At 44.6% G+C, this 12,593-nt stretch overlaps 7 protein-coding genes across 7 annotated transcripts; 3 read left to right on the top strand and 4 right to left on the bottom strand.

Annotated features, from left to right (window-relative positions):
- Positions 1 to 346: 346 nt before the first annotated feature.
- SAMD00019534_055180 (hypothetical protein) lies at positions 347 to 2,347 on the top strand (the record flags this gene model as incomplete). The annotated part of the gene is made up of 1 exon (XM_012899009.1): positions 347 to 2,347. The coding sequence occupies one exon, from the start codon at positions 347 to 349 to the stop codon at positions 2,345 to 2,347; it is 2,001 nt and encodes a 666-aa protein (XP_012754463.1).
- An 801-nt stretch (positions 2,348 to 3,148) lies between these two features.
- SAMD00019534_055170 (hypothetical protein) lies at positions 3,149 to 4,877 on the top strand (the record flags this gene model as incomplete). The annotated part of the gene is made up of 2 exons (XM_012899008.1): positions 3,149 to 3,679; positions 3,750 to 4,877. The coding sequence occupies 2 exons, from the start codon at positions 3,149 to 3,151 to the stop codon at positions 4,875 to 4,877; spliced, it is 1,659 nt and encodes a 552-aa protein (XP_012754462.1).
- Positions 4,878 to 5,806: 929 nt separating this feature from the next.
- SAMD00019534_055160 (hypothetical protein) lies at positions 5,807 to 5,956 on the bottom strand (the record flags this gene model as incomplete). The annotated part of the gene is made up of 1 exon (XM_012899007.1): positions 5,807 to 5,956. One exon carries the CDS (start codon positions 5,954 to 5,956, stop codon positions 5,807 to 5,809), a length of 150 nt encoding a protein of 49 aa, XP_012754461.1.
- Positions 5,957 to 5,981: 25 nt separating this feature from the next.
- SAMD00019534_055150 (hypothetical protein) lies at positions 5,982 to 6,818 on the top strand (the record flags this gene model as incomplete). Its single annotated transcript, XM_012899006.1, has 1 exon — positions 5,982 to 6,818. The coding sequence occupies one exon, from the start codon at positions 5,982 to 5,984 to the stop codon at positions 6,816 to 6,818; it is 837 nt and encodes a 278-aa protein (XP_012754460.1).
- Positions 6,819 to 6,999: 181 nt separating this feature from the next.
- On the bottom strand, positions 7,000 to 7,369 carry SAMD00019534_055140 (hypothetical protein; the record flags this gene model as incomplete). The annotated part of the gene is made up of 2 exons (XM_012899005.1): positions 7,000 to 7,224; positions 7,310 to 7,369. The coding sequence occupies 2 exons, from the start codon at positions 7,367 to 7,369 to the stop codon at positions 7,000 to 7,002; spliced, it is 285 nt and encodes a 94-aa protein (XP_012754459.1).
- A 1,317-nt stretch (positions 7,370 to 8,686) lies between these two features.
- SAMD00019534_055130 (hypothetical protein) lies at positions 8,687 to 11,226 on the bottom strand (the record flags this gene model as incomplete). The annotated part of the gene is made up of 7 exons (XM_012899004.1): positions 8,687 to 8,914; positions 9,021 to 9,164; positions 9,244 to 9,576; positions 9,664 to 9,924; positions 10,001 to 10,105; positions 10,195 to 11,109; positions 11,185 to 11,226. 7 exons carry the CDS (start codon positions 11,224 to 11,226, stop codon positions 8,687 to 8,689), a joined length of 2,028 nt encoding a protein of 675 aa, XP_012754458.1.
- A 623-nt stretch (positions 11,227 to 11,849) lies between these two features.
- Positions 11,850 to 12,593, bottom strand: SAMD00019534_055120 (hypothetical protein; the record flags this gene model as incomplete). The annotated part of the gene is made up of 1 exon (XM_012899003.1): positions 11,850 to 12,593. A coding segment is annotated over one exon (744 nt), but the record flags the coding sequence as incomplete, so codon positions are not given.

The following is a 12,593-nucleotide window of genomic DNA, read 5'->3' as shown; positions in this document are numbered from 1 at the left end:
TAGCCAAACAGGAATCCAGCCAGCAATCCATCAACCATCCATCCACCAATACATCAGTCCAAAACCAACCAATGCTACAGTAAATATTTGAACTTCCAACAGTTCAGTTGGCAAAACAATGTCGTGATCATTAGATGGTTGTAGACGGGGTCATGTAATGAAAGGTGGACCAAACAAATAAATATCAAGATTCCAAGGGATGTGGGTAAACCCTTGCGGGTGATGAAGGGACGAAGGGCCTCCAATTTTGGACCTTAACTACAACAAATCACAATCATTAATCTTCCCTCCATTCTTTCATTCATTCCACATCCATCCATCTAGATATATACATGTATTAACAATAATGTCAACAACAAAGACAACTATATCTTCAAAGTTGGTGTTGTTGGTGTTGGTGTTGGCCATCAGTCAATGCTACTCACTGGGCATCACACCAAACACTCAACACATTCAACCTTACATCGATAGTTATGTCCGTGCACTGAATCAACTTGATCAGTCTGGACGCCACCCATCCACCTACCACGAACATAACGGACACAAGTGCACCCATGACTCTCACTCTCACTATCACGAGTCAAATATAAACATACTGCCGGGCTCCAAGTCTGTGGCGGCCAACCTCAAGAGCGTCAACTACGAGAGGCATTCGATGGCCGCCGTGGCTGAGGTGCAGCCACACCCAGTCAGAATCATGCTCAACACGACCTACCTGAACAATGGCTCGCAGCCATCAGCATGCTATAGCGTGGGCCAGACAGTGGCCATTGGAAAGGGCGCATCACGTGGCGCCTGCAAGATGGACGATGAGTCCTTTGTGCCATGCACATGGACCTGTACCGCCGAGGACGTCATCACACCGGAGCTTGTGGCGCTCATCAAGGAGACGATTATGCCGACAATTCTCCAGACATTCACCCACTACCTCACCACCAATGGCAGCGATACTACCACCATCTTCAAGATTGTGGAGTGCGACGACACGCGCATTATCATCGACCAGCGCAACGGATTCAGCGGCGACTACGCACTCTACGTCACTGCGCATCCCAACTTCCCAAGCGTAATAGCCACCGGAGGCTTGTGCGCCCTCTTTGAAGACGACGGCCCCGCTGCCGGTTTCCTCAACTTCAACCCTCTCAAGTTTGCCGCCTTTGCCAAATCTGGCACTTCTGGCCAGACCTGGATGTCGTTCCTCGGCGTCAGTATCCATGAGAGCGTGCACGCACTCGGCTTCTCGCAGTATCTTTTCCAGAACTACCTAGACCGCTCGACTCGCGCCAAGTACAGCTACCCCATCGTCACCACACAGTTATACAATGGCATGACACCCTCTGGCGAATCATACCAGCGCCCACGCTACTTCCTCTCCTCGCCCACAGTGTTGGCCATCACCAAGTCGCACTTCAACTGCGATCAAATGCCCGGCGCCGAGCTGGAGAACCGTGGCTCGAACACCTCAAGTCATTGGAAGGCCACAGCCTTTGGTGAGGAGATCATGCTCGGCTTTGCCCTGCCCGTCTACCCGCTCTCCAACCTGACATTGGCCGCACTCTATGACAGTGGATGGTGGGGACTGTCCAACCTCACGGGCGTCGACCCATTGGTCTGGGGCAGGAACAAGGGCTGCGCCTTTGCCATGGAGCCATGCAGTCCCGCCACATGGAACTTCACCGGCTACTGGAATGATACCGCTGCCACCTCCAAGTACTCTACCTACGGATGCACTGCCACCAGGTCAGGCGTGGGAACGTGGGCAGCCCGCAACTACTCTGGCACATACGAGCTCAAGCCATACGAACAGCACTTTTCTCAGAGTCCCTACCTTGGCTTCTACCTCCCCTTCAGGGACTACTGTGTGTCGAACGACGTCGTCTTCTTGAATTCCAACTATTATTGCTCGGATGTCACAGTGAAGAATACATCACAGTACGAACAGTTTGGACCACAGTCGCGATGCTTTGATTCGCAGGCTACCAGCGGCAGCCCCGTGCGTCCAACATGCTATCCACAAAAGTGTAGCGAGGACAACACACTGATGATCCAGGTCAATGGCGAATGGAACAGCTGTGCCAACACACCCAGCTTCACCTCGTCAGGCGTCACCGTCTACTGTCCAGACAAGAGCTACACGTTCTGTGATCGCCTGCTGTTCGCCAGTCCGCCATCGAACGTGCCAGTGGTGCCCACTTCACCACCTCTGCCCAACATCACCTCGAGCAATCCAACTCTGACACCAACGACCACCACCACCACCAACAAGCCAAGTGCCGGTGGCATCCTATCAACTGGAAGTGCATGGATCATCGTAACAATATCACTGATCTTCACTCTATTAAATTAATTAATAAATAATACAGAAATAATATATGATAAACTCCACAAGTGACTACTGATCACCTATCAATCAATCGGCAATTAATTAATTAATCAACCACCAAACACTACCATCGTCGGTCATTTTTTTTATCTAATTGTAATATATTTATTTGTTAATCCACAAAAATAATAACCATGCTATATAGTAAGTAAATAATATATATTTATCAATAAATCAATATTAATATTGATGATAATTCTAGAATCACTATCTAAACTCTTTGGGATCATCCCTATTATCCAATTGGACAACAATAACCAAGTCAATGAAGGTTATAAATCTGTTTCCACTCAGACATTAACACCTCAACATCTGATACTCGAGGTGTAGATGTTACAATTGGCTTGGAATTCAGATTAGACTTCATGTAATAGTAGTGGCACTCTGTATCTATTTTATTAATAATTAAAATCTTTTAACAATATCATACTTTGAGTGGACAACATCTGCAACCAGTCCCAGACCCAAAACCCAACAACGACCACATAATATCTCATTGAACTACCAATAAACATGTAACCTTTTTCGGAATTTGAAAGGACTTGTAAACACAATCAAAACCAAAAAAGCAATAGAATCCCCCTTTGATGTCGATGTTGAAACTGACAAAATATCTGAAGCCGGTATCGGTAACATAGTGATCACTGTTGTGTTCTACGATGAGTAATGTAGGAGTCGAACAACACTTACCATCTCATCATTCAACCAACCAATCAAACAATCAATCAAACACATACAACTTCAACAACAAAAACACAATCAATCATGTTTAGACAATCAAAGAATGTGTTGATGATGGTCTTGTGCCTGATGATGGCCACTGTTGCTATGTGTGCCATCCCACCTCCTATCGATGGACCACACTTGGTACCTCAGCCAAGGTCATTGACATTCGGCTCCGAAGTGATGCAGGTCAGTCCAAGCCAATTCTCGATCGAGACATCGTCCACCTCCTCAATCCTGCTAGGAGCCATCGAACGTTACAGACAGCTGCTCTTTAGTTTTGGTCCGGGTGCTGGTACTTCTGGCGACTCCAACGCCACACTCATCATCAAGGTTGGCAGCGAGTCCGAGGTGCTGCAGTTGGGCATCAGCGAGAACTACACGCTCTCTGTCAACTCACTCTATGACATGACCATCACTGCCGACACTGTGTTTGGTGCCATGCATGCCCTTGAGACCTTCTCTCAACTCATCTCCTACGATCTCAACAACAACACTTACACCATTGCCAACGTACCAATCCAAATCGATGACTACCCTCGTTTCCCATGGAGAGGTATTCAGATTGACACTGTAAGTTCTATCTTTCACTAAATGGAACTATTCCGATCACTCACTCATTCAACCAATCACATCTATCTAGGGTCGCCACTTCATGCCAACCAACTTCTTGTTGCACATTATTGAAGCCTGTGCGTATAACAAGTTGAACGTACTTCATTGGCATGTGGTCGATGCCGAGTCATTCTCTGCTCAAGTGCCATCGATGATGAACATCACTGAGTTGGGTGCCTTCTACAATAATGAAGTTGCAATGTACACTCCTGATCAGATCCAAGAGATTGTCGCTTATGGTCTGTCATGGGGAGTACGTATCGTTCCCGAGTTTGACGTCCCAGCCCACACCTTCTCTTGGAGCAAGGCATTCCCCGAGGTGATGGCCGTGTGCCCATCATACACCGACCTTGACGGCATGCCCATGACCCCAGCATTGGACCTCACCTACGAGGTGATCAACACCGTCTACACCGACATGGCCAAGATGTTCATCGACACTGTGTTCCACAGCGGCGGTGACGAGGTGCCCTACTCCTGCTGGCAGGAGGACCCCACCATCACTGCCTTCATGAAGGACAACAAGCTCGACAGCTACACCGACCTCGAGACCTACTTCCAGGACAAGATCACCGGCATTCTCGACAACAATCAGAGGACCAAGATGATCTGGCAGGACCCATGGGCCAACGGATGTCCAATCCGCAGCGACACCATCATCCAGGTGTGGCAGTTTGGCGACCTCCAAAAGATCGTCAACGACAAGCTGCGCGCAGTGGCCTCGTTCAGCTACTACCTCGACATGCAGAGCCCAATTGGCGTGTCGCACTATGAGTTTGAGGACACATGGCAGGACTTTTACTCGGCCGTCTCCGACCCACAATACCAGATCACGACCAATGCCGACTATGTGATTGGTGGTGAGGCGTGCATGTGGGGCGAGCAGGTGGACCAGCGTGACTTTGACGTGCGTGTCTTCCCACGTACCGTTGCGATCGCCGAGCGTCTCTGGTCCGATGTATCCGTGACCGATGTCAACAATGCATTGGCTCGCTTCAATCCATTCTCGTGCCACATTGCCAATCGTGGCATTCAATCCGGTCCACTCTTCCCCGACTGGTGTCTCCTGCTCAGTGACTTTGCCGACAATGTTAGAAAGCCAAACTTCCGTCTAACCAAGCAACAAATCAAGGATCTATACCAATCACAACAATAAATATTAATATTTAATTGATTGATTGATTATAATAATGACCATTTTGGGAATTAATTATTTATCTACTATTATTTGTTTGATTTTTTTGAAAGAATCACCACCTTCGAGCACATTCTCAACTTCAAAACGTTCATTCTTGTCCTTGTCTCATTCATTAATTAACGTTCACTAACTTATAATTATTTGTTATACATATTATTTATATACATACATATGATATCATATTTGACGATGCAACAACAACAACAGCAACAACAGAACAATAACAGTAGAATGTGGTGGGGATTTCAATCAAATAACAATAACAACATTAACATTGATAATAATAATATGATGATGAATGCAAATCCTTTTGGTGATGCTGCTGCTGTAGGTGCGAATATGACCTCTACAACTACAATAGGTAGTGGAGGACATCATTCGATGATGGGTAATAATAATAGTTATAACAACACTGTTATTGACAACAACAAGAATAGTATTGCATCGGTTAATCCATTTAATAATACAATTGGTACCAATCAATATAATTCGTTGCTTGCTCAGACCCATCATCAGTCACAACAACAGCAGTATCAACAACAACAGATACAACATCATCAACAATCACAACAACAACAACAATATAGACCTCAACAAGATAATAACATTGTTTATCAATTCGGGTCGAACAGGACACAACAACAACAACAACCGTCACAACAACAACAACAATCAATTATTAGAACACAATATTATCAGGAACCACAAAGTACTGATCCTATTAAGATTGATTTGAATGAATGGGGAGTTGGTTCCAATCAGAATGTTGTAGGCAAGGCATTGGCATTGTGTCGTGAGAAACTTACCAAACACATAGATCACTGTCTTAGCGACAAGAGTACGATGACGGCCGCTGAACAAACAGCGGCCAGGAGGGCAATGTTGGATCACCAGAATATGATTCTGAGGACGCAGAAGAAGGGACCGGCTGGTGCACTGAGCTTGGACCACTGGGACATCTCTGCCATTTGCTCGTTCCTCAAGGGGTCGCGCTTCTTTTGTGAGCCGGAGCAGGCGCACACCTTCAAGGGTCTCATCAATGAGATCCACAAGACGCGCCACATGTGGGCGCACCAGGACCCGTTGTCGTTGGACGACACGTTCCGTTTCCTGGACTCGGTTGAGAAGTTGTTCCACGACCTCAACTTCATATACAGCGCCAAGGAGGTGCAGATGGTCAAGCACACCAACTACTTCTACTCCTTCAACAAGGCGTTCAATCTCTTTTCACTTACTCCAGACTCCACCATCAACGATATCTTTGCCTTTGTCAACAAGGTCAATGATAACGTGGCGTCGAGTGTATCGTCTGCCATTTCACCATCATCCACATCTGTTTCCGCTCATCAACAACAGAATACTCACTCCTCCAACTTTAACAACAGTAGTAGTAACAGTAGCAGTAGTACACCATATGTTGACACAACACCAATTATCATTGATGATAATACTCCAATGTATATTGATGATGTTATCAATGTAGATCAATATCCATCATCAGATGAACAACCACTTTTATTGCGACCAGAACAAGGCAACTCCAAGAAGAGGAGGGCTGATCCAGGTGACTTTACCAATTTCTTCCTTCCTCCCAGCTTCAACAACAGCAACATCAACAACTTCAACAACAACAACAACAACAATAACAACAACAACAATAGTAATACCTTCTCATTATCCAATCAAACGAAACCTAAACAACAACAACAACAACAACATCAACAACATTATCAACAACCAGGTCACCAGCAACAACATCAACAACAACAACCATTCCAACATGTACAACCAAAGAACATAATACCTCAAGCACCTCAGAAGAAGAAGAAGAACAAGAAGAACAAGAAGAAGAACAATACTGATATGTCCAAGATATCAGAGGACAACGCCTTTGCCTAATAATCCAATTAATCAGATGTTGGTAATAAATATCGGGTATACCAGTTTATTTGTATATAAGGTTGTCATCCAAGTTGGAAATGACCATGTTATTGTTCGTATTCGTGTATGTCTACAAGACATGTCAATGAATGGTGTATATATAATAAAAGTAATAAAGTAATAAAGTAATAATAATAAACTATATAGTCTTTCTCTTCATCTTGATGACCATGCCCAGATCTCTACATGTCTTGCGATGGAATGTCCAATGAGCAAACTTGCATTCACTTGAGCAGTAGACACCATTGCCACAACGTTCACAAGGTGATATCTTCTCAAATGAACAGTTCTTCTTGCAATTATTACATGATATAGTCTTTGGCAAAGTATTCGATCTTGGAATTGATTTAATCCTCTCGGGTGGCTATTGTAAAGTAATAAATAATTCATATATTAGTATAATAATAACAGAGTGATGGAATGAATGGTTAATCTTATTGAATACTTACATCTAATTCCTTTACATATTCTACTGATGATGATCTATGTTTCTCCATAATATATTCCATCTTTGGTACACCAGAAGGTAGAACAGAATCAATATATTCCTTTGGTGATGTAGGCATCATTTGTTTCTCTAATATTGGTGGCATTGTGTATAAGAAGGATATTGTATGAATGTATGAATGAATGAATGAATGTAACTTGGATTAAAAGACAGAATAAAAAATGAGGTGTTTAAGTATATATATGGTAGTAATTGAAGTTGTAGAAATTGGTTATTTATAGTAATAGACTGATAAAGGGATGGAGCTATTATAAAGATAATGATGATGATGTTGTTGAAGGGTTTATAAGTCAGTAAAGAGAGGGATAGTGTGGCGCCAACAACAATGAATAATAAATGGATTGTTATGTGAATGATGAGGTGTAGGAAGGAATGAAGTAAGGAAAGAAGGGAGGGAAGGGAAGGAAGTAATAATAGTTTGAATAATTATTCAACGTCTAATAATGGTTATGTTTCCTTTATGTTTATCAGTAATAGTGATTAAGGGTAACGTAGGCATGCAGGTTGCCTGGCTGCTGGATGGCAGGCAACAACCCACTTGATTAAGAATGGTCTGTTGGGTTGACACATCATAACCACCATACCTCTCACAGACATATACAAGGGGGGTGGTGATGTAGGTGTAGTAGTTGTTGTTGTACAACTAGTCTACTTGACGGCACCACTCAGACTTAGAAATAAGTGGTTTGCAGGTGATTGGTAGATTAATGAGGCGCCACCTTTCATTCATTCATTCATTGTTAGAGTGGTGGGTTGTGTTGTGTGTGTGTTGACATTTAACACAAATAAACATAAAGAGATATACATGTTATATGTATGTATATATATGTAGTGGTATAGTGTTAGTGGGGTCGGAATGAATGAACAGACCCCTCCACAAACAACACTGTTGGATGGAGGCTTTGATCAAATGTGGTAGTGGTGATTGTGGCTCTCCCATCACCAATCAGTGAGAGTACTTGATAATAAGTGTTACCGCTTGTGGGTACGTGCCTCGCACAACGTGGTGGTCCATCTGTGATTCACAGAGTAGGCTGTCATCGATTGCCTTTCCAGTATATACACCCTAGTCATCTTGTGATCACCATCACGATCAACATCACGATCAGGGCCATTGATTGAGGCCATATCATTGGTATTATTTGTTGTTGTGTTGTAGTGGGGGATGAGGGTGAGTATGTTGTGTCGTGTTGTGGATAAAGATGTAGATGAATGTGGACTGGTTATTGTTGTGGAGCCATGACCCTTTAATTGCATGGGTTTCCAGTTCTTTAATGATATATTGCCATTTTAATTAATTCAATCAATCATTCATTGATCAACCAGAAGATCGTTGGTTGTTTGGATGTTGTTGGCTAGAAGTGGTTGTTGTACTTGTGTTGTTGGTGCTGCTAGATGATTGATTGACAACAACACCATTATTGTTGTTGGCCTTTTCAAAGCATGTATCACACACTCTAGCTGGTTTGTAATCGGTTACTGGTAGCTTGAGCTTTTTCTCTGAACATTTGCCACAAACCAGTGCTCCACAGTTCCTGCAGTGATGCTGTATAGTGTATGTGTATGTATGGGTTTGATTGATTGATTGATCGAATGAATGGAATGGATTAGTATTGGGGAATTGGTGAAGAAGGGACCTGGTGTGTACATACTCTTCTATTCATGAAAGTGAACGATTCGGTACAGAATGGACAGTTGGTGGCTGTCTCATCCGGTACCCAAACTGGTGCTTCCGACTTTGATGCTGATCCAGGACCTGATTTCAATGTTGATTTCTTTGTCTGGATTGCTTCAATCTGGATTGATTGAGTGATTGATTGAGTGAGTGAGTGATTGGAATCATACCCCATAAAACCGGAAAACTATATAACATACACTTTGAGTCAACATTAACATCCACTTCATCTTGCTCTCGGCATTGTCAGCGAATACAATGAATGACTTCTTGTCACTGCATATTTGGAAGGCATTGGTGATGAGTGCACCATTGAGTGAGATTGATCTGCTGCCACCACTGTCTCCATCTGGTATATCTTCAATTCTACAATGATCCAGATTGATCTTCTCGTGCATCAGCAACTTTGGTGGGATGGACGAGCCGTACACCAACATATCCGAGAACAAGAATACGAATCTCTTCTTGCAAGCCTTCCTGCACACCTTTGTCAACACACCCTCATACACAAAGAACCTATGAGGTGCGACCAACTTTGATTGATTGATCGATTGATTGAGTGATGGAGTTAGTGAGTGATGTGGCGGGGCCGTGGAATGATCATTGAAGGATATACATACGTCAACATCACCTACGAATAACTTCTGGATTTCAAGGACTTTGGCTCGTGCTTCACTTCTCTTGATGGCCTCGTTGGCCTCTGAGGTTACCTTTTTCATCTCGGCCAAAGCCTTCTCGAGGTCAAGGTAATCAGGATGTGTAGGATTGGTATGTTTAAGTAGCTCATCCAACAACATATGATATCTTGTTATACGCTGGACTGGTTGGATCAAATATGATCTAAGGTCCATCTTCCTTGTTCGTGGATCGTCCAAGCATTTCTGTTGTTTGATCGATGTAAGAGTGTGAGTTGGGTGCGAGGCTTAGGCCTGGGTCCTATGGTCACATGACACATACTTGAAGAAATGATACAAAGCTTGAACTCTTCTCGAGTTCCAATAATACATTCATAAGGTTATCATAGCCAACTGTGTAGTTTGTATATATCTTGAGGAATGGTATCTATTCGCGAGTGACGAGCGAGGATGGATGTGAGTATGAGTGACGTCCAACATGATTGATTGATTGAATGATTGAAGATAACAACATACTAATTGTTTAAATACATCACCAATACGTTGTGTGGTGGACCATGCTGCTAGTCTCTCTTCTAGTCTCTCTAGTAGCTCTTTGGAGAATGAGAGTATGTGTGAGATGTTAGAACATAGCTTGGAGATCTCCTCTCTTGTTGGTATGGCAACTTCGCCAGACTTGAGTGGCGGCAGGAATACCTCGGCAAGTATACGCATGTTATCACAATATGTCCTCTCTGTCGTCAATATCTCCTTTGCCTTGAGGTCGCGCAATGATGTAAATGCCGCCAGGTGGTCCAGTGATGGGTGTGCCGACGATGTGTCCGCGCCAAAGTCATGAGGAATCAAATCAACTGTGATGTGTGCCGTGGCTGATGGTGGCTGGGGCTCGTATCCGCCCTTTGCTGTTGGGGGATTTGGCACTGGCCTGTTGTGTGTGTTGCTGGCGCGTTGCTCGCCCTGGTCGTCGCCCATCAGACTGTTGCTTGATGCCGACTGAGGTATGCTGGGCAAGGGCTTCCTATGCACAGGAGCCTTTTGTGATTGGCTCAATGGGGATGATGTACCACTGCTGTTACTACTGCTGCTGCCGTTGGTAGTAGTGTTTGGACGTGGAGGCAATGAGCCAGAGCTGGCAAGTCGATAATGATTGTTGGTCTGCATATGGTGTGTGTCGCTGCCGCCACTCACACAGATCGCTGGTGATTGGACTGATCCAACTGATGTCGATGATGACGACTTTGATAAATGTACAACAGGTTGCAGTAGTCCTCCACTGCTTGGGTTTCTCTGTAATTGAGTTTGGCGATCAGGTGACTTTGGTAACAATGGTGTTATTGGTGTTGGTGTTTGAGTTTGTGTTTGAGTTGGTGCTGCCAATGTGTTTGATGATGCACTTCTACTCAGATGCTGTTGTTGTTGATTGCCTATTGTCTAATGTACATTCAAATTGTAAGTTATATATAACTTTGTTGTGTCGTCCAGTATGGTCTGATCTAATATACGTACATTGGAATACTTTGGCGTTGCTGGAAGTTTGTTTGTGGACATGGTTTTGTTTCAATTGATTGATATGTTGATTGATTGATTGTGTGGAGTCCGCGGCAGTAGTTGGCCCCTGTAACAAGAGCTATGCTATGCTATTATTGTAAAGTTGTGTTGATGTGTTGGATGTTGGTGTTGGTGCTGGTCGTGTTTCCGACCAATGTTTGCTTTGTCCTGTCTTGTGTGTACCTGTGTTGAACAAGCAAGTCAATTGCCAACTATACTGCAAGTGAAAAAGAGATAGATAAATAGAGACAACAACAATATGTTAATTATTATTATTATTGTGTGTTTGTTAGATTGATTGATTGATGGGATGGATGAATGATGGCTGGCGTTGAAAAATGGACACTGGTTGTGCCATAAATCTTTGCAAAGATTTGCATTGGTTTTGATCGTGGACCCCTTCAAAGAAGATTTTTTTGGAGTTGATGGCCTCATGGGGGTGCTTTTCAACTTGTGTGAGGTCCACAGACACCCATCGTCACACGATGCCCTATGATGTCAATGGGGGTAAGAAGGTGTCGCCATTCCAATTGGGATGGACTTGATTGATTGATCGTAATATTTATATATATTTATTGAATGATAGAGACCAGAACTGGAATAGTCCCCCTGCTCACTTCCTAAAGTAACTTCTTGAATGCTGATTGTTGTTCAGCGGTCAGTTCTGTTGGGAAGATGACGGTGAACTCAATGTAGAGTGCTCCGGTCTGCGATGGGAAACTGTGATGGGGCATGCCCTCGTGCTCAATGTCCATGACGAATCCTGGTCGTGTGACTGTCTCGCGATGCACACGCACCTTGTGTCCATCGAGATGCTCGATGGTCTTGTCGAAACCTGTCAGTGCCTCCAACAGAGTGATGGCCATTCGGTAGTGCAGGTTGTCGCCGGCGCGCGTGAACTGGGGGTGTGGCACCTGGACGATCTTGAAGATGACGTCGCCGGGCGTGGTGTCGGGCGCCTCCTCGGCCATGCCGTCCAGCTTGATGGTCTGGCCGTCGGCCATGCCCTTCTCGATGTAGATGGTGTAGGTCTCCTCGCCAATCTCCACCTTCTTGCCCTTGCAGTGTGGACACTTGCTGGTGACCTTCTTGCCCTTGCCGCCACACTCGTCACATGTGGTCTGCATCTGTTGTACAAAGCCTGGTCCAAGGTGTTGGATCTTGGTCTTGATGCCCGAGCCATTGCAGCCCGTGCACACTGTGACGTCCTCTGCGCGCTTGGCACCAGTGCCGCGACACTTGTGGCATAGGATCTGCTTCTTGTGTGTGACGTGTGTGGTGCGGCCCACGTAGAGGTCCTTGAGAGTGGCCTCAATGTCGAGCTCGATGTCTGCGCCGCGCTGTTGTTGCATCTGTTGGCCGCCGTG

Source organism: Acytostelium subglobosum (genome assembly GCF_000787575.1).
Source record: "Acytostelium subglobosum LB1 DNA, scaffold: scaffold10, whole genome shotgun sequence".
NCBI lineage: Eukaryota > Evosea > Eumycetozoa > Acytosteliales > Acytosteliaceae > Acytostelium > Acytostelium subglobosum.
Note: the sequence above shows the minus strand (reverse complement) of the source record. Positions and strands in the feature narration are given on the sequence as shown.